General features: G+C 54.5%; 3 protein-coding genes and 2 long non-coding RNA genes across 8 annotated transcripts; 3 read left to right on the forward strand and 2 right to left on the reverse strand.

Annotated features, from left to right (window-relative positions):
- Positions 1 to 43: 43 nt before the first annotated feature.
- On the forward strand, positions 44 to 8,507 carry SPATA33 (spermatogenesis associated 33). 2 transcript variants are annotated; one of them, XM_086350487.1, is made up of 3 exons: positions 44 to 143; positions 479 to 646; positions 8,287 to 8,507. In XM_086350487.1, exons 1-3 carry the CDS (start codon positions 44 to 46, stop codon positions 8,490 to 8,492), a joined length of 474 nt encoding a protein of 157 aa, XP_086206613.1. In that variant the 3' UTR covers positions 8,493 to 8,507. The 2 variants fall into 2 exon arrangements, with proteins under 2 accessions (XP_086206613.1, XP_086206614.1); XM_086350488.1 differs by having other exon boundaries at positions 123 to 232.
- Positions 7,286 to 10,718, reverse strand: LOC147353112 (uncharacterized). The gene is made up of 2 exons (XR_015145421.1): positions 10,447 to 10,718; positions 7,286 to 9,237 (listed from the first exon to the last, which is right to left on the reverse strand). It is a non-coding gene; the product is annotated as an uncharacterized LOC147353112 (long non-coding RNA).
- A 497-nt stretch (positions 10,719 to 11,215) lies between these two features.
- Positions 11,216 to 18,351, forward strand: CDK10 (cyclin dependent kinase 10). Of its 2 annotated transcripts, none has more exons than XM_086350483.1 (13): positions 11,216 to 11,334; positions 13,428 to 13,746; positions 14,118 to 14,189; positions 14,831 to 14,933; positions 15,075 to 15,156; positions 15,264 to 15,331; positions 15,760 to 15,812; positions 15,961 to 16,030; positions 16,577 to 16,636; positions 16,983 to 17,106; positions 17,178 to 17,317; positions 17,491 to 17,543; positions 17,733 to 18,351. In XM_086350483.1, exons 3-13 carry the CDS (start codon positions 14,171 to 14,173, stop codon positions 17,837 to 17,839), a joined length of 879 nt encoding a protein of 292 aa, XP_086206609.1. In that variant the 5' UTR covers positions 11,216 to 11,334; positions 13,428 to 13,746; positions 14,118 to 14,170; the 3' UTR covers positions 17,840 to 18,351. The 2 variants fall into 2 exon arrangements, with proteins under 2 accessions (XP_086206609.1, XP_086206608.1); XM_086350482.1 differs by having other exon boundaries at positions 13,428 to 13,500.
- Positions 18,352 to 22,240, reverse strand: SPATA2L (spermatogenesis associated 2 like). Of its 2 annotated transcripts, none has more exons than XM_086350481.1 (3): positions 22,105 to 22,240; positions 21,420 to 21,723; positions 18,352 to 19,722 (listed from the first exon to the last, which is right to left on the reverse strand). In XM_086350481.1, the coding sequence occupies exons 2-3, from the start codon at positions 21,720 to 21,722 to the stop codon at positions 18,796 to 18,798; spliced, it is 1,230 nt and encodes a 409-aa protein (XP_086206607.1). In that variant the 5' UTR covers position 21,723; positions 22,105 to 22,240; the 3' UTR covers positions 18,352 to 18,795. The 2 variants fall into 2 exon arrangements, with proteins under 2 accessions (XP_086206607.1, XP_086206606.1); XM_086350480.1 differs by lacking the exon at positions 22,105 to 22,240 and adding an exon at positions 21,932 to 22,064.
- On the forward strand, positions 22,100 to 23,697 carry LOC147353115 (uncharacterized). The gene is made up of 2 exons (XR_015145418.1): positions 22,100 to 22,238; positions 22,843 to 23,697. It is a non-coding gene; the product is annotated as an uncharacterized LOC147353115 (long non-coding RNA).
- The last annotated feature ends 53 nt before the right edge of the window (positions 23,698 to 23,750 follow it).

The raw sequence follows: 23,750 nt of genomic DNA on the forward strand, positions 1-23,750 counted from the left end.
CCGGGTCGCGCCTATTTCGGAGGCGGGGCGCTCTCGCGAGAGGATGGGCTGGTCCCGCGGGAGGTGGTGTTGCCGTGGTGACCGCGCAGGCTTGGGTGGCGGCTGTCCGGCGTCTGTGAGTCAGTGGGCAGGGCGCCCACTAGGTGCAGGGGCTGGCACTGACTCTGGTGGGGGCCTGGGGCGGTGGGTCCACCTATGGGCCTTTCCAAAAGCAAACGCAAACTGGGGAAAGGTAAAGGGCCGGTGGCCTCTTCCCGGCGCGGCCCCGCCCCCGTAAATCTTCCGGCGCTGGGTCCTCTCTGAGGACGGTGCCTCGGGGACCTTTTCATCCGGGGAAGTATTCACATGTAGGGAAATGGAGTGCCCCAAGTCTTTCAAGCTATCTTATTTCATTCCAAACAGAGCAGGCAACTGAAGGATGGGGTCCATTGCCCAGACTCAGTAAAATAGGTCCAGTTAATTGCACATGTATTTTCAGATGAGGAGTCGAAGACCCGGCGCACTTACTTAGTTTCAAAGGCTGAGGAAAGGCGGGTGGACAGACCTTCACGAGAGTCCAAGAAGCCTTCGGACACCAAGCCTGCGGAGAGCCTCCGTGAGGAGAAAGGGGCGGCTAAGCGGCAGTGGCCTTCATCTGAAGTGGGAGGTAGGACACTCCCGAAACCAGACGTGTATTTGAGGATGAGGCGCACAGGAGCCTGCGGTGGGTTGCTAGTAGCAGGGGGCGTGCCCTGATGATGGAGAAGGTTTGGGGACCTTTATCTAGGAGGTAAATATGAGAGTTCTCGTAAAAAATGTAATAAGTTTGCATTTAAGTTTAATGTAATTGGTTTTAAGTTTCCAAGTGGTAGCTGCGTAACACACAGCAAGAAGGGCCAAGCCATGTGCAGACCCAAACCAGCCTGTAGTCCTCCCGAAGGCTGCACACCTTTGGCACCCGCCTGCCACTCCCTCCGCATTCCACAGACTGGAGCCTGAGCAGCTAACTTGGCGGGGGGCGGGGGTGAGGGGGGTGGTGGGGTGGTGATTGGTGGGGAGAGTAGGAGGTAGTCGGGCTGTGCAAGGGGACTTCCTGTCTGACAGGATGTGGGGGCAAAGAGAGGAGCCAAGTGGGCTTTGGTGACCATGAGAATGGATAGCCAGTGCATCCAACAAGGAAGGTATGGAGGAGAGAGAAGCTGGGCACAGAGCTTCACACTGAGGCCCCTTTGGGGTCATCAAGGGCAGAAAACCGTTTGAGGGGAGCACACTGGACATGGGAGCGAGGCCTGGACTTCAAATTCTAATTCACGAGCTCTTATATAAGGCAGGAAGGGCCAGAGTCCTAGGGGGAGGTTTGGAAAATTGCTGCCAGTCTGTCAGGAAGCTTTTGGCCGCTGGTCACAGAAGAGCTTTACTACCAAGGGGCTCAGTGTCCTCCAAGTAAAGAAGAGGTCAGAGGCTGGGCCCTGGGCGTGGCAGCATCCAGGATTGTGTGTTCACACTTGGCCACCCTCAGTGTCCATGGTCCACAGAGGGCTGGACAGGTTTCAGTGGCATGCACACAGACTATGTCTCGTTTGTGAGAGGTGTTATCTTGCTTCGTATTAGCAAGGGCACCATCCCTCAGAGGCCTGCGTGCCCAGCTCTCCAGGACGGGCTGGACCTGTGCCAGCAAGGAAAGGTGTGGCCGTGTGTGTCACACCCTAATTTCGGGGGCAGAATGAGGGTGGAGTTCCCAGAAAGCAGGTGAAGAGTGCCATCACACGGAACACAACCCTGGCACACGCTGTCCTGGGTAGCACACCCCAGAGCAGATGCGAGTGAAAGAAACCAGACACAGATCCTGCTCTGCTTACGTGAAAAGTCCAGGAAAGTCAACCCCATATGGAAGGAGCCTGGGCCAAGGGTGGGCACAAGGGCTCTTCGGAGAATGATGGAAATAGACTTAAAGACTCAGTCAGTGAGTGCCCAACTTTGAAAGTTTACTAAATCCCATTGAGTTGTATGCTTTACACAGGTAAGTTTCATGGTTTTTAAATTATACTGAATCAAGTTTTAGGAAGGGAGAACTTGTTGGCAGTGTTGAATGCTGCAGAGAGGTGGAGTAAACCCAGGGAACACTATTGAGTGAGACCAGCCGCTGCACTTGGTGGCCTTAGTGGGAACCAGGAGTGAAGACACATACCTGGTTTGCCAGGAGGACCACCTCAAGAAGGGCAGGGGCATCTTCTCATTCACAGTCATTTTTTAAAAAATAACAGTTTTTATTTATTCCTTTATTTGGCTGCTCTGGGTCTTAGTTGTGGCATGTGAGATTTTTAGTTGTAGCATATGGGATCTAGTTCCCTGACCAGGGATGGAACCTGGGCCTCTGCCTTGGGAGTGCAGAGTCTTAGCCACTGGACCACCAGTGAAGTCCCAACATCCAAGTTTTAAAGCTGAGGAATTTCCCTAGTATATTTGAAGAAATGAAAGTTAACCTAATACCATAAAAACCTTAGAGAAATGATGAGTTCAACAATAAAAAATTCTGTGTATTATACAATTAATAAAAATGGGCTTTACTACTGTTGAATGATTGCTGGGCTAGGGTCAGGGGAGGTGTGCTGACTGAAACAGGGCCCGTGGGAGCTCTGTGGGATGCTGGAAAGTTCTGCATCTTGTTTGGATATGGGAAACTGCAGCTGAACACTTAAGAACTGTGCCTTGTGTCTGGTCTGAAGTATGCCTCAGAAAACATGGAATGGAATACACATGAGTCCTTGTCTCTTAGAGCTGCACCCCCAGTATTCTGAGTGTAAATAGTTGTGCTGGATTGCCAGGTGAAGGAGAGTACGTGTTTTCACAGATGCTGCTTCCCTCCCTCTCCGCAGGTTCTGTGATTTGATCTCAATGCTTCTCCTACCTCGGGGGTCTTCATCCCCTCTCTAAACCTTTTCAGGTTTGACATTGTCTTGTAACCAGTAGAGTGGCTGAAGTGACTTCCAGGTGGTGGGCGATGAAGGGTGGCAGGGTCTGGCAGGCTCACCTGGGTGCCAGCTGTGCTGCGCTGGCCGCTGGGGAGGCCATGGGGGAGCAGCAGTCGCATAGTGCATCCCACCCGGGTGATGGGCATGTAAGTGACGAGCCTACAGCGACTGCAGCTGAGCTGCTGCACAGCACCTAGCAGCCTGGTGAGTGGGTGTCCGCCGTGGCCAGCCCAGTCGAGCCTTCAGATGGCATTTGACTGTAGCCCCTGGGAAACCACAGTGATAACTGTCCAGCTGAGCCTTTGCTCAATACTTGACCCATAAAATGGTGAGAAAGTGGTTATTTCCAGCTGCTGAGGTCAGGCTGAGTTGCTACCCAGCAGTGTAGTAAGCAGAACACAGGTGAGTGCATGCTGCGGTGGAGACCAGGTGTGACCGGGTTTGTAGTTGTGGCAGCTGGTGATGCAGATGTATTGTACTGTGCTCGCTTCTTGCTGCTTCTGTCCGTACTTCAACTTTTGCATTAAAAACCCAGAAACATACATTATAGAGACTAAGGCACCACAAGTTGGCAATCAGCCAGTTCCAAAATGCTGCAAAATCTTCTGGAAAAAAAAACAACAACAACCAACTTTTCTACAAATAAATGACTTGAAGAAAAGGAGCTGTCTTATAGGTCTGATCAGGTGGCCATCACAAACACCATGGGTTGGGAACTTGCTTGGCGATCCAGTGGTTAAGAGTCTACAGTTCACTGCACGCAGAGTGGGTTCGATCTCCTCTCAGGGAACTAAGATGCCACATACCCAGGGGAAAAAAGCAAATCCTATGGGCTTGGTTTAAACCACAGACCTCATTTCTCATCATACTGGAGCCTGGGGGGCCCCCTATCTGTCTGTGTTCCTGTGAGGATCCCAGACAGCTGTCTGATGGCTGTGTCCTCACGCGGCCAGAGGAAGAAGGTTGTGGTCCCCTCTTCCTCCTGATCCCTTCCTGAGGGCTTCACCTTCATGATCTCATCTAACCTTAATTCACAAAGGCCCCACTTCCAAATACCATCACATCAAGAATCAGGCCTTCAACATATGATTTGGAGGGAGGGGAACACCAACTTTCAGTCCACAGCAGTTGCTAGGAGATTTAAGAGACCTATGAACAAAAAGCAGTGTTTGGATCTGGGCTAAGTTATTCTTGAGATAATCAAACTGGGTATTAGATGATAATAAAAAGTCAATGATAATATCCTTAGATGTGACAGTGCCATTGTGGTTATGCTAAAAAAAACATTCCTCATCTGATAGAAATACTGTATTGTATTATCAACTATTAAAAAAATGTGAAAAACCAGTTTCCAAAGATTTATATGCTGCATGATTTTATTTATGTAACATTCTCCAATGACAAAATGATAGTGATGAGGACAGACTAGGGACTGCCAGGGGTCGGGGTTGGGGGCGGTGGGGCGGGACTGAAGTGTGGCAGGAAGACCGGCCTTGTCCAATGTCTGGATCTGGTAGTGGTTACAGGTGACCACACGGCTCAGAACACTCACTGCACCGCAGTCGGCCCTGTTCGTCACCTGAGGTGAGCATATGTTCTGCTGCCTGAGGTGAGTCACCTGAGGTGCTGCCGCTGAGGGCAATTGACAAGGTAGCAGGGAGCTCTCTGGGCTACTCGTGCAGCTTTCTGTGAATTGATATTGTCAAAGTAAAACATTTTAAAAGACATCAAAAGTTATAATAATTAAAATAACATGGCTACCATATAAAAAGGGCAGGTGAGTGAAAGGGGAAACATGGACAAGAGTGACTGTGTATGTATCGATGTCACCATGTCTATATATAATTAGAGTATGATAAAGCTGGCATCAAAATCAGATGGGAAAAGGAAGGCTTGTATGGTAAACTGTGCTAGGAAGATTCCTTAACATTTTAAGAGAGAATGTAAGGTGGACTGTAACATCCTGCTGTATGCTCTGATAAATTCTAGATGGGTTGAGTGAATATAAAAAGTGACTACATGTACATCAAGTCTACTTAAAATTTTTTAAAAGGTAGACTGTAAACTGATCAGGCAACTCAAAGGGGAAAGGAAAAGAGCAATTAGTACCATCTTCCAGTTGACAGTGTGTGGTCATCTAAAAAAAATTTCCTTACTGGGGGAAAAAAAAAGGTGCCTACAAAAAATAAGATGTACATTTTATTCTGATTCCTCAATTGGGAACATCTCTCTAAACCTCAGAGCAAAGACATTACAGATAATATTGAAGGATTTGACTACATTAAAAAGTAAAACATCTCCCCAGCCCTCTATAAACAAATGTAAAACAAATAATGGTAAGCTCAAAAAATATTTACAACAGAAACAAGAGGTCAAAGAGTAACACATGACAGGTCCAGAGCCCAGACACGTTGTGGGTGGAAGTCAGACTGAAGGCATCTGGTAACGTGGGAGGTGGGTTCAGAGGCCCCCAGATCGCAGTTCTGCGAACAAGTCTGTAGGAGCCCCTGCCCTTACGTGTGGTCATCCCTGGGAGGGGGATGGGGGAGGCTTCCAGGATCAGGTTAGTAACCTTTGGTATTGGCTTAACCCAAATGGAACTTTTCTGGAGCATTCCTGAGCTCATCAGAGAAGCCTTTGAAACAGGTGAAAGCATCAGAGAGGTGGCTGTGAAGCAGTCAGCTCCCTTGGTTTGAGAGTCGCCAGCCAGCAGGGAGACAGTGCTTTGTCCTTGGCCCACAAAGAAATGAACTCTGCCTACAACCTGAGTGGCTGTGGAAGGTCTCCAGGTTCAGATGAGGACACGACTGGGCTGACAGCTGAACCGTAGGCTGGACTCCAGACCCAGTGGAGCCCGTGGTGATGTGTGTGCTGTTTTACGTTGGCCACTAAAATGTAACTTGCAGGCCGTAACTGAAAAATAGTGCAGGCTGTGTGCATTAAGAACTGTGAAAAGATTCGTGTTTCTAAATGAAGAAGCTTTAAAACTCTGAGGAAGATGCAAGGAGTCTTGTTTGGGGTTAGAAACCTCAGCAGCGTCACGGTGTTAATTCACCCTTATTCTAGCAAGTCAGTGTGACACGAGCAAAAGAGCACAGGTCATTTTGAGAACAGAACCAAATTAGCCCAAAGGTCACGTGAAAGAGTAACAGTGTAGGGATGGCAGGAAGCATCTGGAAAAGTGGCTAGAACAGATAGAACCCTCTGACGTGTGAACGTGTCTCACAGTGATGAACTCACGGTGTCCTTCGTGCTCCAGTGGGGCCCCGAGAGGTGCTGTGGTAAAGATGGTAGTGGTTGGGGGAGATAGGCAATCTCACTAGACAACTGAGAAAACAAGTATAAAGTAAGTATGAAAAGGAAACGAGTGAATGGTTTTTACAAGTTTGGACCCGGGGGTGCCTTTTCCAGTCTGACAAACTACAAGCCATTAAGGAACAGATGGATGAATCTGTTGCAGAAGGAAGCTGTAATAAAAAGCCAGGAGCTATCTGTAACATATTTAATAAATCCCTAACAGTGAGTTTCCCAAATATAAAAAAAAGCTCACACACAAAAAAGGTAAAAGTAGAAAATGCAGAATGACATTCATTCACAGGAAGATACAGGGGCGGAATGAGCACTTCCACGGTCACTGTAGCCTTGGAAAAGGTTTAGAAAAACGAAAAAAGCAGGAGCATGTGGAGAAATGTCCCTGGTGATAATCTCTTAGCGAAACACAAATTAATCTTTACGGAAAGCAAGTTGACAATATTGGCCAACATTTTCCTAGTAACTTACCCGACAGGTAAACCTCCAAAAGTTTGTAAATACATAAATGCAAGAATGTTCACTGCAGCATAGTTTAAACAGAGAAACTGGAACTAAGCTAAGTTATATTCATCAAAGGGAGCTGTTATAGCATGATGGCCCCCACAGTGAACTCCAGGCTTGTCTGTGCTCAGCTGGGGAGGGTGTGGTCACTGCGAGACTCAGTGTGTGGTTCCAGCAGCAAGTATGTGTGAAGTGTCTGCAAGAAGCAGCATTCCAAATATAGCTTTTAACCAGTGTGGATTATTTTTAAGTGAAATGTTTTTAAGTAAATATTTTTAAGTAGTCTTAATATATAACATACCCGCTCGGTTGGTAAAGAATCTGCCTGCAAGGCAAGGCAAATTCAATTCCTGGGTTGGGAAGATGCCCTGGAAAAGGAAATGGCAACCCACTCCAGTATTCTTGCCTGGAGAATCTCATGGACAGAGGAGCCTGGCGGGCTACAGTCCATGACATTTCAAGAGTCGGGTACAATTTAGCAACTAAACCACAATATGTAAAAAAGCTTGTGTAAATCGATATGAAGAAATTATCTTAATTTTAATTCAAAATACAATGAAATGCACATTGACTTATGATAAAAAGGAGAAGAAAGGATACTCTTGAGCTGAGTGCAGGCGTGGGCCCCTCGGCCATGGTTAGAACCATGGAAGCTGTGTGTGTGGCACTGGATGGTGGCAGCATCTTCCTCGGCTGCCAGCCCTGGGAAGGTGACAGCACTGCTCTATGCCTCAGTTCCTTCTGTAAAACGTAGGTGTTAAAGCACCCACCTCAGAAACGTGCGGGTCGCTATTCCAGGACTCAGAGCAATGTCTGGCGCAGAATGGGCTGCTGCTCCTCCTCCAGGTGGCTGAGTTCCTGAGGTGTTCAGTGAGGAACAAGCAGGTGACGATGTCTTCTAATTCTGTTCAGGACACATGTGCGCACGCGGGACACAAAGACCTCTCTGTAGGGCTGAACAGAGGCCCAGGTGGAGGAGCCCCGAAGTGGTGACCTCCAGGAAGCAAGGCAGGAGGTGAACGGTGGAAGCAGTAAGGAGCTCTGCATTTAGGCTTGTAGCATTTGGTAGTGGTTCACATGCCCTGTGCATTCCTGGAGATCGTAACGAGTTTGAGGAAACGCTGTGGCCCCCAGCTCTATAGCACCCCCACTGATGATGTTCTGTACGGAGAGCTTCCACTCTGTTTAGAATCCTGTGGAAACTGTGTCTGAACCTTCACCTGTGGGGCAGACCCTGCCTCTTCCAGGTATCTCTCCTGCGTCTGTCTCTGGGCCGCCCCAGAGCTGAGGCTCTCCACAGGATGGTGGGGGTGCCTCTTCTGTTCTCCTCATGGAGGGGGCGCCTCCTGGATTCACCACCTGCGTGTCTGAGTTGTTGCTTGGTTTAAGCTTTGGAATGTTCACTTAGGGTTCTGACTGTTTTCAACCTCGCTCATTTCTTTTCCTTAGCCACAAACCTAATTGCTTTGCTCTGGCCCTAACACAGACTTATGAAATGCTTGGATGTTTTCCTTCCTTCTAGAGAAACCTGATGTAAATCCAGAAAAGAAGAAGCTTGCCATCCCACAGATCATCATCACCACACCCTCAAAAGAGACTGTGATCAGCTATGGTTCCATGGGAATGCAGGAGCAGAGAACCATTCGGGAACGGGCTGAGCAGGGTCCCTACTCCCGACACAGAAACCCCAGCACAGTAGACGCCTATAACATACAGACCACAGAATAAACAGGCACCCCGGCAGCTGTGGTTCCTCCCTGTGCAGTGTCTCGGTGGTGATGGCAGAAGGGCCACCCCATCCTGTGAAAACCTGCAGGTGCCCCTTCAGTCAGCAAGGTTTCCCCAGCTCTTTGACACTGGCAGGCAGCTTGGCAGAGGGCAAGAGTGACTCTGGCTCCAAGAGTGAACGTGGGGTGATCATGAGATGAGCCCTGCTGGAACTGGCTGCCTGCACATCACGATTGAGAGGTATCAGGCCACCATCTCTTGCATTTCTAAACTGAACCCTTCCCGTTCAGGACCAGAGGGCCATGGCACAAGCACCCAGCAGTGGAAGTGAAGGAGGTGTACCCACCCGGGAACCAAAGGTGGGACTCTGAGGTGTTAGCACCCAGAACAGAGAAGGGCTCTTAGCTTGAGTACCACATGATGCGGAGAACGTAGACGCAGCCCCAGCACTTGGAACACTGGCTCTGTCAGAGCCACCCGGGGGGGAAGGTGAGTTGAGCTGACAACTTCCCCTCTTTCTGGCTGTGTTTGAGGGCTTCCAGTGGGGAGGGGCCATTAGGGGACTCAGCCTCAGGTGTCCCAGCCTCATCAGCAGCCCTCGGGTCAGAGTCCACTCTTCTCCGGGTTGGCTGGAGAGCATCCTGCCCTGTCTGAACTCACATGTTTAGTCTGGTGACAGTGTGTGCCAGCTTTCTTCATTCCTGGAATGATCAGCAGGCTGCATACAGAGGGGCTCTGTCTTTGTCTGTTGAGGAGCATCATATCTTTTTAGTAGTAAATAGTACAAGTGACTTCCAGTCAGTGAGTTTTGATATAATCAGGAAAACAGACATCTCATATTGACATTGTTTACTAACACATTGTTAATATACTCATTTGTATTTATTTAGTACATTTATTTATGCAGTCTGACTGCCACGAATAAATATTTATACAGAAAGGTCAAGCCCATACAAAGGTGAATTTTATCACAGAGGGTCAGCATGCTTCTCCTCCATAAAATTGCAAGTAGCTGTTGCATTTCTATCATTCGACCTAGAAATTGCCCTCCTACCCTGCCCTAAGCATCTCAAGCAAATAATCCAAAAAGTTATTTAGTTGTTTAGTTGTGTCCGACTCTTTTGTGACCCCAAGGACTGTAGCCCACCAGGTTCTTCTGTCCATGGGATTTCCCAGGCAAGAATACTGGGGTTGGTTGCCATCTCCTTCTCCAGGCATCTTCCCAACCCAGGGATTGAACCTGCATCCCTGCATTGGCACATCTGCTGAGCCACCTGGGAAGCCTCCAAAGCTATATTTCAGTTCAGTTCAGTTGCTCAGTCGTGTCTGACTCTTTGCGACCCCATGAATCGCAGCACACCAGGCCTCCCTGTCCATCACCAACTTTTGGAGTTCACTCAAACTCATGTCCATTGAGTCAGTGATGCCATTCAGCCATCTCATCCTCTGTCGTCCCCTTTTCCTCCTGCCCCCAATCCCTCCCAGCAACAGAGTCTTTTCCAACGAGTCAACTCCTCGCATGAGGTGGCCAAAGTACTGGAGTTTCAGCTTTAGCATCATTCCTTCCAAAGAAATCCCAGGGCTGATCTCCTTCAGAATGGACTGGTTGGATCTCCTTGCAGTCCAAGGGACTCTCAAGAGTCTTCTCCAACACCACAGTTCAAAAGCATCAATTCTTTGGCGCTCAGCCTTTTTCACAGTCCAACTCTCACATCCATACATGACCACAGGAAAAGCTATATTTACTATGGCATTAATTCTAATCTCGTTATTAGCTATAAGTTTAGCTTATCAGAATTCAAAAACAACCAGAATGAAGTGAATGTGGTAACTAGTTTAAATCATTTTGACTCATTATCTCCTTTCATAATTATCTAATGTCCTTCACTTACATTAGTAGTATTTTAGCACTTACAGTGTCTTTCCTCCTGAGCAGGCCGTGTACATGACTTACCTTGTTTACTGCTTCCAGTGAGAATGTAAGGTGCCGTAGGGCAGACTCGGACATGGGCAAGTACGTAGTGAGTGCTCAACAAGGATGTATTAGGGGACCCATTGGTCCCAAAGTCCGTCCGTCGCCACGTCGTGTCAGTTCTTTCCACATCTCTCAGACGCGCCCTCTACTCTCTCTCAGTCCCCCTGGCTCTGCCAAGCCTTTCCCTTCTTGGCTCCAAGGGAGAGCTCTAAAGCACAGCTCCCACTGCCGGGAGAACACCACAGATTCCCGCCCTCTCAAGCCCCTCCCTGCCCTCCCCCACCCCGCACCCCTGGGACCCATTGTAACCCCCAGATCTCCTCCTCCTCCGGTGGCCATTACGCAGCGCGCCAGCGCAGTCACGTGCCTGTGTGTGTGTGTATGTGTGTGTGTCGCTCAGTTGTGTACGACTCTTTGCGACCCCATGGACTGTATAGACTGTAGCCTGTCAGGTTCCTCTGTCTGTAGAATTCTCCAGGGAAGAATACTGGAGCAGATTGCCATATCCTTCTCCAGGGGATCTTCCCAACCCAGGGACCGAACCAGGGTCTCCTGCATGGCAGGCAGATTCTTTACGGTCTGAGCCACCGTACTTAAAACTAAAATAAAGCTAGAATCTTGGTAGTCTGAGTGCTTCGTAGAAACTGAGGTTCTCGGGGATCTTGGGGAGGTTTCCTTGGTAACTGTTGCTAAGGAGCGGACGCCCCGGAAGTAGGCCATGCGCCTGCGCAGAGGATCCCTGGTCTGCGCCTGCGCAGATGGGAAGCTCGAGGGGCTGCTCTCGGCATGGGGGAGCCGGAGCCGGAGCAGATCCGTCTGAAGTGTGTCCGTAAAGAAGGCTTCTTCACGGTGCCTCCAGAGCACAGGGTACGAAGAGGGTCTGTTCTGGTAGCTCTGTCCTCGCTAGCGGCAGGGCGGGGCTGAAACGTACTAGGGCCCTCAGCGTCGCGCTAAAGCGCCAGGAGCGCCAGGAACGTCAGCAGCGGGAACGGCAACCCCAGCGGTCCTCGAGGGTAGCGTCCGCCCCGGGGACTGGCCGGCTCTCAGGTCGCCGGCCTCCTCGTCAAGAGCGCGCTGCAGCGCGGGCGTTTCTTAGTTTTGCGTCCGGGACGGGCGCCTTGTGTTAGGGGAGAATAGTCGTGGAAAGTGTTGGAGACGTGTCTCCTACCAGCCTGTGGGTACACTGGGCGGGGTCCGTCTGTGACCCGGCAGCTCCGCTTGTGCCTTGCTCCGTGCGGGGCCTCTCCGTGTGTCAGTCACTTAGTCCTTTCGAGCACCCTTCGTAGAGGTGAGAAGGGTGAAGCTTAGGGGCTTCGAGTGGTTTTACTAAGGTAGACGGCTCGTGCAGGGGCAGGTGTGATCCCTGGTGGCGGGTTGTTTTGACTACTTGCTGGTGCTGTGCGAGGCCGCGTCAGTGTCCAGTAAGAACGGTAACAGACTGAATGAGTGAGCGCAGGAGCCAGCCTTGAGCGGTCCCCCCGGCGTTGTTCACCGAAACGCAGCAACTAATCTCAGTTAAGACATACCTAGACGAGGACAGTGCAAAGTGCGCAATTGTAAGTGCTGCAAGACCAAAGTGTCAGGGGATTTTGCAGAGAAAGAAATGTTTTCAGCTGGGGCTCAGGAAGCAGTTTTGAGAAGGGGCAGCATTTCTGCTGGGCGGGAAAGTGTGACTAGGTTTTGGATGCACAGATGAGGAGGCAGGTGGGCTTGCTAGACCTAGGGAGCAGCAAGAGCAAAATCCCGCTAAAGGCAGTGTGTACAGGAAGCACCAGGGGTTCCGCAGAGAGAGGGGGGAAGAGGGAAGCAATTAGGTTGGGATGGGATGAGGGAAGGGTTCATTTGGAGCCAGGTGACCCTAACTTGGTTTCCCAAGATGGAGGGCAAGGTAAATAGAGGCAGAGAGTCAAGAGAGGGGCAGTTTAGAACCTGAAACTTGCCGCATGTTGTACGACCCACAAGGAAGTGCTACAGATGAAGGTGTATTAGGGTACAGGCTCTGCTAGAACTTGGAGACCCCAACATACAGTGCTTTAAGGACGGGACTTTTATTTCTGGTGCCCCTAACATCACACAGGTTTGCAGGCACTCAGGTTGTCAGTTTTTGCTCCACCAAATCCTAGCTTGCCTCAGGAGGCAGAAAGGAGTGAAGAGCAACCAGCTTCCTTTGGTCAGGAAGTGGTGCTTGTCCCTCTGTGTACATCGTACTGGCCAGAATTTAGTCACATGTTTACACCTAGCTGCAAGGGAGACTGGGAACTCGGGCCACCATCTGGGTTGCCATGTTCCCTTGGGATTGTTTCATAACGCAGAGGAAGAAGTAATGTATGGATGTTGGAGACAGTTTCTGCCACTGTGTTTGGTAGATGCTTTGTGAAGGTCTTCAAGCTTTTTCATGTCCAGAGCTTTGTTTATTTATTTATTTATGGTCACACTGCTTAGCCTGTGGGATTTCAGATCCCTGATCTGGGATCAACCCTCACCCTCGGCATTGAGAGTACAGAGTTCTAACCACCGGACCACCAGGGAATTGCCCAGAGCATAGTTCAGACCATTGCTGCTCAAGTGGACTTTCTGTGATGATGGAAACGTTGTGTCTTCTGAATTGTCCACTGTGGCCACCATGAACTGCATGGGGCCCTCGAACACTTCACATGGCTCATGCAGCTGAAGAAATGAACTTTTAGTTTCATTTTAGTCAATTTTAACCAAATGTGGCTGGTAGTTACTCTTTTTAGGCAGCACACATCTGGACCATGGGATTGAAAGGGAATGGTTGGACCGACTTTGATTTCATTTTCAAAGTGTCTGGCCAGTATCATCACCCCATTTTCTCACCCGCAAACCCAAGTGTGTGGTCAGGACAGGTGCTGGCTCTTTGGAACAGCTTAAGTGTCAGTATCCATCTCTGGTTCCCTTAGCTGCCAGATCCCCTCACTGCCAGCACCTCTCTCTTTCAGCTGGGACGGTGCCGGAGCGTGAAGGAGTTTGAGAAGCTGAATCGCATTGGGGAAGGCACCTATGGCATCGTATGTGAGTGGCTACAGTGGCAGGCCTGGGACCCAGGGACTGTCCTGGCAGCAGCTGTGTCAGGGCTGGAAGGAGAGTGCAGGTGACCTTTAATCCTTGGTATAATTGCTGTCGATTTCATACTACGACTGAGTGAACGGAAGCATCAGATTGTTCATGTGTCCCTGTGAGTGGAGGGCGCTATCACACGATCAAGTGTAGCACCGTGGGACAGTGGCCAGAAGTGTAGCCACAGCCACTGGGACGTCGGTGTGTATCACCCTGCCGTGGGTGTGGAAGCTGCACAAATCCCCACAGTGCTCTAGGGATCAGCTTCATAAAGATAAGGCTGCTTTTTTCACGATAAGGACATTATTTGCTGTTAGAACACAGAAACCACAGAACGCAAAGCAGTGGTCTGCACTTTGACTCTAAGAAGGAAACGTTTAGGGAGACTCTTCTAGCTGGGGGCCCGCTATCTGCTCAAACCAGGGGACTCCCCAGGGAGCACCTGTCTCCCAGCGTTGGAGTATTGCTTGCACAGGGTACCAGCAGTCAAGGAAGAAGAGCAAGGGTGCCCCCATGTGGCAGGAGGGCAGAGGGTGGGCCTGGATCCTACTGTGGAGGCGCTTCCCTTCCAGATCGGGCCCGGGATACCCACACAGATGAGATTGTCGCCCTGAAGAAAGTGCGGATGGACAAGGAGAAGGATGGTGAGCTGGGAGGGGCCGCTGCACCACTTGCACTCAAGTGGGAGGGTCTAGGAAGATGCAAGTTGCCTGAGCTCCCTGAGTGGCACCTGCATGATGGTCAAAGGAGGCTGGTCTCTAGGGGGCTGCAGTCTGGCCCTGCCTGTCTCCCCTGGACTTCTCCAGCTCATCACCCCTCCTCCACACCCTAGCGTCAGTTCCCCTGAGTCGTGTGCAGTTCATTCCCTTCATCTGTCCTCTCCTTCCTGCTGGCTGACTCTGCCTCCTCTCCTGTCTCAGCTCAGCGTCACCCTCCCCAGGGCTTTCCCACTGAAGCCTGGGCAGGTAGCCCCTGTGTGCTGCTCGCACCCCTGCTGACTGCCCCTTGGGCGCCTGTGCGTGCAGGGCTGTGCTGTGCTCACTGGGGGCTGGCTGCCATACACAGTGGTCAGTACAGAGAGCTGCTTGTGTTTGATGGAGGAGGAGAGGGTTAAAGGTGCTGGTTTGGATGGCCTTGCTTCTCCATGAAGTAGCAGGCAGAGTTCTGCCAGGTAGGGCTGGGAGTCACCGAGGCAGCTGGCTGTCAGGGGTCCCTGTCTGCAGGGGTGGGGTCATTGAGTGGGCCAGCTGCAGAGATGGGGTCACCAAGGCCAGGCTGGTTGCAGGGGTCCCCATCAGCAGCCTTCGAGAGATCACACTGCTGCTTCGCCTCCGCCATCCCAACATTGTGGAGCTGAAGGAGGTGGTTGTGGGGAACCACCTGGAGAGGTGAGCGGTCGGTCTGCTTGCTGCCCCCACATTAGGCCCTGCCCAGCCCCCTCCCTACTTCCCTTCCTGCTGCCCAGGAGGCTCCCTTGGCTCACCTGGGAGGAGGTGGGAGGTGGCATGCGTTTCTCCCTCTTACTTTAGCATCTTCCTGGTGATGGGCTACTGTGAGCAAGACCTGGCCAGCCTTCTGGAGAACATGCCAACACCCTTCTCTGAGGCCCAGGTTGGAGGCGTGGGCTGGGGTGGCCGGGAGTGGGGGCTCTGGTGGGGGGCTTCCCAAGCCGTTGTTAGGCACATTGTGCCAAAAGCAGACCTCCTGGCCTTCTGCAGGTCAAGTGCATCATGCTGCAGGTGCTCCGGGGCCTCCAGTACCTGCACCGGAATTTCATCATCCACAGGTGGGCGGGGCTTGTGGCTTGGGGGCGGGGTGACCACTAGACTGACTCAGCACCAACACGCAGGGGAGTAGAGCAACCTCAAGGCAGTGGAGCTCCTGTAACTGGTCCCAGGGGAGGGCGGGACAGCATAGTACCTGTTTTCCCCTCTGCCAGGCAGATGGCCGGGGAGGGACCTGGACTCCCTGTGCAGGGTGGCTCGTGCGGCCCTGGGGGGGACCAGGGGCAGGACTCTACCTCTCAGGAAGTCACTGAGAGCTCTCTGCTGTTTCCAGCTACTGAATGGCCTTGCATTACCTGTGCTCCTCCTTCTAAAAAGTACAAACAGGACGAGATGTGTGGGGAAGCGTTCTGAGTGTTGCTGCAGCGGTAACAACCTTGTTCCTGCATGCGAGTTTCTGGGAACCACTGGTGTTATCTTTCTGTCATAGGGATCTGAAGGTCTCTAACTTGCTCATGACGGATAAGGGCTGCGTGAAGACAGGTGGGTGCAGGGGTCCATGAGTGCCCCTGCACTGGGGTGGCAGGCTGGTCTCCAGAAGCTCCGTGCACACTACACACTGGCTCGAGGTGGCAGTGGTCAGCCTTCCCTGGGTGACACTCTCCCTCCCATCCCTCTGCCTCCATCTCAGCGGATTTTGGTCTGGCCCGGGCCTATGGCATCCCAGTGAAGCCAATGACTCCCAAGGTGGTCACACTCTGGTAAGTCCCTGGAGACCAGGGGAAGTTTGGGTGGGTGTGCGTGGGTCATGCTGAAGTGGCCAGAGCATCTTGGAGGTCTTTCAGCTGCCAAGAAAGAGCAGTGCTGTCACGGGGAGGGACCTGCCCATCCAGATGGGGTGCTGTTCTGTCCTGAAGCAGCCCCGCCCCCAGCTGGCCTTGCGCTGCTCAGAGGGGAGATGGCTTCACCACTGGAGCATGGGAACAGCGCCGGTTTCTGCAGTTACTTCTCACTTGACATTTTGAAGCAAAACGGGTTGTGGTTCAGGGCAGGCTGCGTTCTGCTGTCACTCACCCCCGCCTGTGTAGAAGGGCCGGCATAGGACACTGCAGCACTCAGGGCTCACCCAGTAATAGCAGCATGTTTGTCAAGCTTTCGTGGAAGGGACAGCCATAGCTGAGGTTCATGCTGCCTCATCCCAGGCTGTCTCTGGCTCTCAGGGCAGGGTGGTGGCCGGTGGGTGCCCTGTGGAGGCCAGGCTGGAGGAGAGGAACTGCCAGATGCAAAGCAGGGGCTTCTGTTCGCAGGTACCGAGCCCCTGAACTGCTGCTGGGAACCACCACGCAGACCACCAGCATCGACATGTGGTGAGAGGTGGATGCTGCTCCCAGGCCTCTCAGACAGTGGGGTGGTCTTGTGGGACCTGGGGCGGGGGGGTGGACAGCTCTGGGGCTGGGGTCTCCCCAGCTCCCAAGAAGATGGGCCTATGCCTGGGGTCCTGAGAGGCAGAGGGAGACAGCCCCATCACTGAGGACCTGCCCTCGTGGCCATAAGAGGCCTGCTGAGGCCAGGTCACGTGGCTCAGCTGGAGACCCCAGTGGTCATCCCATCATGACCTCCTCCCAGCTCTGCCCCCAGCCTCCGCCCCAGCAGCTGGGGGACTGGTCCAGGCGGAGCCAGGGAGCTGAGAGGAGACCCCGCACTCCTCTGCAGGGCGGTGGGCTGCATCCTGGCTGAGCTGCTGGCCCATAAGCCCCTTCTCCCCGGCACTTCCGAGATCCACCAGGTGGACCTGATCGTGCAGCTGCTGGGGACCCCCAGTGAGAACATCTGGCCGGTGAGTGCCAGCCCCGCCCTCCTCCCTCCTGCCCCTGCTGGCCATTGGCCTTTACCGGCCCCTCCCCACAGGGCTTCTCTCAGCTGCCGCTGGCCAGCCAGTACAGCCTGCGGAAGCAGCCCTACAACAACCTGAAGCATAAGTTCCCGTGGCTCTCAGAGGCTGGCCTGCGCCTGATGAACCTCCTCTTCATGTACGACCCTAAGAAAAGGTGCTGAGAGAGCCCCACACGTGCATGAGTCAGGCCCGATTTTGTGGGATTCTGTTGGTTTACCCAACTTTCTCTTGTGTGGAGGGGAACCAGGGGGCGCTCTGCGGGGCAGCTGTGCGGGAGACAAGCCTGACTGGGCCTGGGCCCTGTGAACAGTGAGCTCTCCTCTCCAGGGCGACGGCCGGTGACTGCCTGGAGAGCTCCTACTTCAAGGAGAAGCCCCTGCGTGAGTCTTCCCCGCTGGCACCTGGCCGGGGGCCCTTGTGTAGGGTGGGGGTTAAGGCAGGTGGGTGGTGGGGCCCAGGCGGGTAGGGGCTGTTTTGGGCCACATAGGGAGGCTCAGGAGGGGAGCAGAGGGTAGCGTGGGGCCCTTCCCTCACTCAGGGCTGATGCAGTCCGTTCCCCCCACCCCCAGCCTGCGAGCCGGAGCTCATGCCCACCTTCCCCCACCATCGTAACAAGCGTGCCACCCCGGCCACATCCTTGGGCACTGAGAGCCAGAGCCGGCGCGGCAGACCCTGACGGGTGGAGGTATTCCAGCTGAGTACGCCGCCTCCTGTGCCCCTGCCCACCTCTGCCCTGGGACAGCAGAGTGTGGACCTTGGGGGTGATGCCAGCGGTACACTCTGAGGGCCCAGCCACCCAGAGGCCGGCCCACCGGGCTGTGACTCCACATTGCGGCTGGGCTGGGTCCGACCTGTGGCCAGGCCTCAGGCCCTCGGTTCCCAGGAGGAAACCTGGCTGAGCCCATCTCAGCAGGTGTTGCTGGCTTGGGACAAGCAGACCTCAGACCTCGTATGGTCACTTTTGTCCCCAGTTGATCTGCAGGATCTGCCTGGAATGGAGAGGCCAAGGTGACCCCCTGGTGGGGCTAGGGAGACACGGAGAGGGGAGAAGGGATGGAGATGTGGACTGAGTCTGAGCTGCTCTGTGACCCCTAGAGTGAGAACCTTGCGCTGTGCCCTGTGCCCACGCCCCTTCTCTGAGGCCCATGGGGAATGGGGGTGGTTCGAGAGATAAACGCTTTTCTCAGATGCGGTTGGAGCCAGTGTCCTTTAATGTACTTGGAGGTTGTGATTTGTGTGACGTGACAGGTGTGGGGGGAGGGGGGCAGACGGCCTGGGGTGGGGGCACCATTGAGCAGAGGCCCACAGAAGACTGGTACCTGCCCCAGGAATCCCGGTGGGCAGAGCACCCCCAGTCCAGTGAGCTGGGGATGGCTGCTGGCATCTGTGCGCCGTTACCACTGGATCTGGGGTGGGCAGCCTTTGAGGTCTCCCACCCTGCCTTCCAGAGTCGGGGGTGGGACCAGCGGGGAGCTGTCCATGGAGGGTGAGTCCCCACCTCACCTGGTAGGGTACAGACTCCACATGGCAGGAGGAGCAGGGTGGCCAGTGGGCGGGGCCTGAGGTGGGACAAGCCCCAGAAAAGCACCACGGAGTTTCTCCGGAGAGCCCTTGCCCTGGGGCCAGGTGGGTCTAGGGCCCGGCCACAGGGCTGTCGTAGAGCAGGGCGTCCACCTGGGCTCGCTGCAGCCACAGACGCCGCTGGCTGTTCCCACGCAGGGTGCGCAGACTGTGGCCGGGGTGGCAGCTGGGAAGGGCAGCACAGTGGGTGGCGTGCAGCTGGCGACACGTGTCGCAGCAGAGGGCGGGCAGGGCTCCTGGGGCCAGGCAAGTGTGCATCTGGTAGCCAGGGGGCTCTGAGATGGGTGGCGGGCTGGCCTGCTCAGGGCTTCTAGGGGCATGGGGAGGGGCCAGGTCCCCAGGCCGACTAAGCAGCTCTCTACGCAGTGAGAGGAAGGAGAAGGCTTCGGGCTGAGGCTCCTCCTCTTCTGAGGCCCCGGAGGTGGGGCTGCTGGCCTCAGCCGGCTCCCATGGCCCGCCCCCCGCCCCCCACAGTCTGGCACTCTGCTCCCAGAACCGAGGCTGGCAGGCCAGTTCTGAGGTGGGAGAGTCAGGGCCGGGCGAGGGCCCCCCGTACAGGCTGGCCTCGTCTGAGCCCTCGTCCTCCTGCATGTCCCGGTATAGGTCCAGCCGGGCCTGGCACCCGGTGGGGGAGCCACGGCGGGGCAGGGGTGGTGGTTCTTCCTCGCGGGCCAGTCGCTGCTGCAGCCAGGCCACGCAGGAGGCCACGTCCACACTGGCCCGCCGTGCCTGAAGCAGCTCCTCAGCTGGCAGCACGCTGGTGCCCAGCTGCGCCAGCACCTCACCCAGGATCTCGCACTCCAGCCGCAGGGCGAAGCAGCCCAGGGCCACCTGCACCAGCTGGCGGGCGGGGGGCAGGGCAGCCACCATGAGGCGGTGGGCGTCCCTGCGCACGTAGCCCATCTTCTGGAAGCTCTGGATGAGGAGGTCCTCCGAGAGCGCGCCCTTTAGCACGTGCACGTAGCCCCCGGAGAACGTCTGCAAGGGAGGGGGTCAGTTGGTGGCAGCCCCGCTCCCGCAGACCCGATGAGCTCCCTTCCAGGGGGTGCAGCCCTGGACACAGCCTCTACCCAGGCTGGGGGTGTGAGCTAGGTTTTTGTCTAGGCCAGCTCCCCTAGGGCATGCAGAGGTACCCCCGGCCCCTGCCTACTTCATAGGAGATGCATTCATCTCATGTCCACCTCTACTCCCTCCACCAGGTTCAGTCCCTGGTTGAGAAACTGGTATCCATCCCGAAAGCTGTGCAGCCAAAAAAGAAAAAAACAGGTGTTCGGGTCACCCCTGAGGTTCTAACATTACTGGCTGAGGCAGGCCTAGGCGTCACAATCTTTTTTAAAAGCCTGATACATTTCGCCTGCATCAGAGTCCCTTCCACCTCCTGTCACCTGTAGAGGTTTGCTCCTCTAGTTAGTTTCTTGTGTACCTGCTGAGTGTCTGGTTATGCAAACAAAAAATAGAGGTGTTTTTCTGCTTCTCTGAGCAGGTAGCCACCTAAACACTTTATTCTGAGCTCTACTTTTGCAGTTTCTGAGAGCTTTCTTTGTTAGGAAAGAGGGCTGTGTAGCTTTCCCACCACATGGATGGAATGTGTAGTTTTGGGAGGCTCCAGACTGCAGAGGAACTAAAAGTTTCCTAGGATGGTGATCTGTGTCTCCCATGTGTCTGCAAGTCTGTGACATCTGGGACCTCATGAGTGCTCTGCTTAGAGCCACACATGGGGGAGCTGTTGTGTGTAAGATTATACCCAGGGCTGTGCCTTCACCCCTCAACAATGGACCTTATGCTGGACTGTTCTTTTGTCTGCTTCCCAGAGGAAGAAATGGATTCTTGCCCCAAGCCACAGCAGATCCCATACAGGTCTGCTCAACACTGAAGCCAGTTAGCGTCTCAAGAACAGGCCTGCCCATTCTGCTCCTGGCCCCTGTGGGGCTGGATCCTGCCCTCTGGTCAGAATGGATGAATGAAAGCCCTAGCAGATGTCCGGTGGAGCGGTGAGCCCCAGAGCTCACTGTCCCTGAGAGAGGCTGCTGTTGCCATGACAACCAGCGGAGGCAGCCGCCCACGTGCCCAGTGACGTCATTATCTTCCCACTCTTCTGAATTAGCTCCGGAGCACAAAGCAGCCTGCCCCCTCCTGCCAGCCGGCAGCTCACCTGGAGGGGCCAGGCCGGCCCTGGGCACAGCCTCTACCCAGGCTGGGGGGTGAGCTAAGGTTCTTGTCTAGGCCAGCTCCCCTAGGGCATGCAGGGGTACCCCCAGCCCCTGCCTACTTCATAGGAAATACATCCACCCTATGTCCTCCTCTACAAACGGGATCAGCCCACATCCTGGAGGGATTAGGGTGATCATAGAATGATCCTTCCCATGCACCTGTCCTAGGGTTTCTATGGTAACAGGCCACAAGGCCGCTCTTAGGGCAGCGATACAAGCTTTAAGAGGCAGGATTCCCTGAGAAGGCAGGTACCCAGACAGGTGTTCTTAGCCCTAGGAGTACCAAGGGAAACCTCAGCCAAGAGATGCTCCAACACGCCCAGGACACTGGCACACTGAGCCCTCTGAAACCCATCTGGCTCTGTGGACACCTGCAGTCCCTCATCCCAACGGTAGCCCCCGTCCGGGCGGTGCCTAGCACCCAGTAGCCGGGGCAGGGAACCTCCATGCGGCCCGGCACCCTACCTTGATGGTTGTGAACTCCTTTCTCCACGGCAGCAGGTATAGGTGCACGGCGGCCAACTCTAGCAGCTCGAAGGCACGGGCCAGGCCGCGCAGCGCGGGGGCCAGGTCGGCGCGCCCCCACAGGCCGTCGGTGAGCAGTGCCAGCGCGTCATCCTGCAGCGCCCCGTGCAGGTCGAAGTCTTCCACGAGGATGTGCCAGAGCACGGCCCGCAGCGATGGATCCCCGCACACGCCCGCGCGGCCCCGCCGCAGTTCCCGCTCCAGGCACAGGCGGTAGTCCTCGGACAGTGAGCTACTGCCCATGCTGAGGGGCAGGAGTAGGGTGTCAGCACCCAGAGGCCCCTCCCTGCGTGCTCCGCGCCTCCAGAGTCCCCGCCTGCGTCCACAGTACCCCCTCAGCCCCAGCTGAGCGCCCCTGCTGTCCACAGCACCCTGTTCTCTGGAGATTTGCGCCAGCTGAGTCTCCCTTCCCAAGCAGAAATCCGCTTTTGCCCAGCAGCCCACCGCCCTACCTATCTGCCCCCAGCGGTGCCAAGCCCCAGCCGCTCGGTTCGGGCTTCTCAGCAGGCAATAGCGCGCTTCCGCTGGGGGCGGCTCCGCCCCTCGGCTTTGGCCCTGACGTTCTGGGCGGAGTCTCCTCGGGGGCGGGGCCTGGTCGGGGAAGGGGAGCACTAATGCAACGCACCTGCACTGCCCGCGGGGCGGAGTGAGGGGTGCACAGCGGGCGCTCCCACCCAGGCTGGCACGGGGCGCTCTCCTGCCGCGGGGGCAGACTGCCAGAGCTGGTCCCTTGGGAATGCTAGGCCGCCAGGGAAGCAGGTACCGGGGCTCCTCGTGGGCACGTAGGGGTCCCGGGACGAATCTTGAGGGCGGGGCTACCCCGAGGGGGCGGGACCCTCCTCGTGGCCTGACACAGACATGGGGAAGAGGGCGGAGCCGGCGCTCAAGGTGGGCGCCAGACGTGCGTTTCCGTGTGATTTAAAATAGCAACCCGGTGGTCCATTTGGTAGGACTCCGCGCTTCCGCTGCTGGGGGCCCCGGGTTCCATTCGTGGGCTGGGAAGTTCCTCGTGCGTGCCTCCCAAAAGAAAAAACAGAACAGCAACGTGGGCCTCTTTGACTCGGTCAAAGATTCCAAGCATCCAGGCCCAGAAGGGCCACAATTTCCTTATTTTGGTTTTCCTGCCTAACTCACCGTTAAGACTGTGTGGAGGAAGGGTGAGGGAGGGGTTCGCTCCCTGGGCAGGCAAGGCTCCGCGATTTCTGGGACTCTAACCTCTCCACGCCAAGTGGGACCTGACTGGGGAAAAAATTTCTGTACTTTGAGAAGAATATCATAACCAAGTAGGGAATCTGAGCCGAGCGGTGTTTTGCCGAGCACCGCTGAACATTCCAATCTTTCACTTACTGTTTACTTGACTCAGCCCCCTCCAGGCTTGCATCAACCCTGAAGGGACATCTGACTTCGCACACCTCCAAGTGCATCCTTGTGTGAAGGAAGAACAGCTGCGCTTTCTACGCTCCTCAGTTCACAGTGGTTTATGGTGGGTGCACAGCGCCTGCCGCTCTGTGGCATCTCCTATGGCCTTGCCCACGGCGCCCCTCCCCCACAAAGGCGATCGCTGAATGCGGTGGACACACCCTTGGAGCACATTGTTGCCAATGTGCAGGCCCATGTGTGGACAGTGTTCTGCTTCGTGTCCTGCTCTGCTGCTCCACTTGGGCCCTCAGTGGCTGCAGGTGCTTTCTCTGGATTGTGTGTGCTGCTCCAGGGAGCAGGCCCCTGTTTTGGTGGGACCCTTGAACCTGGGTAGGTCTTGGCACCGTCCTTCCATAGAGGACACAGAATGAAAATGACAGTGTGTGACTTCCTAGGTTAGGTCACAAAAACGCCTTGTTGTCTTGAGATGCTTACTCTTGGAACCTAGTCACATGCTGGGGGATGCCAGCAACTGTATGAGGGGCTAGATAAAATTCAAATTCCACAGAACCTGGGAATGTGAGCTTATATAATCAAGTTAAGACGAAGTCAGACTGGATGAGGGTGGACCCTAAGCCAAGTCAGAACAGTGTCTTTACGAGGAGGAAGGTTACACACTTCAAGAGGAGGCATATGATGGACACAGAGACTTGCAGCCACGGGCAGAGGCTACAAGAGCCCCCAGAGCTGGACGAGGCAGGGAAGGGATCTGTCTGGCACTCTGCCAGCCCATGGTTCTGTGGACACCTTGATTTAAGACTTTAGGACTTTGAGAGTAAACTTTTGTTGTTTTGCGCTCCCCAGTTTGTGTTTTGTTATGGCATCTAGTTAGTTACAGCAAAGCAAATGGCT

Source organism: Bos grunniens, chromosome 18 (assembly GCF_055505025.1).
Source record: "Bos grunniens cultivar Pamir isolate PY7600 chromosome 18, Bosgru_T2T1.0, whole genome shotgun sequence".
Taxonomy (NCBI): Eukaryota; Metazoa; Chordata; class Mammalia; order Artiodactyla; family Bovidae; genus Bos; species Bos grunniens.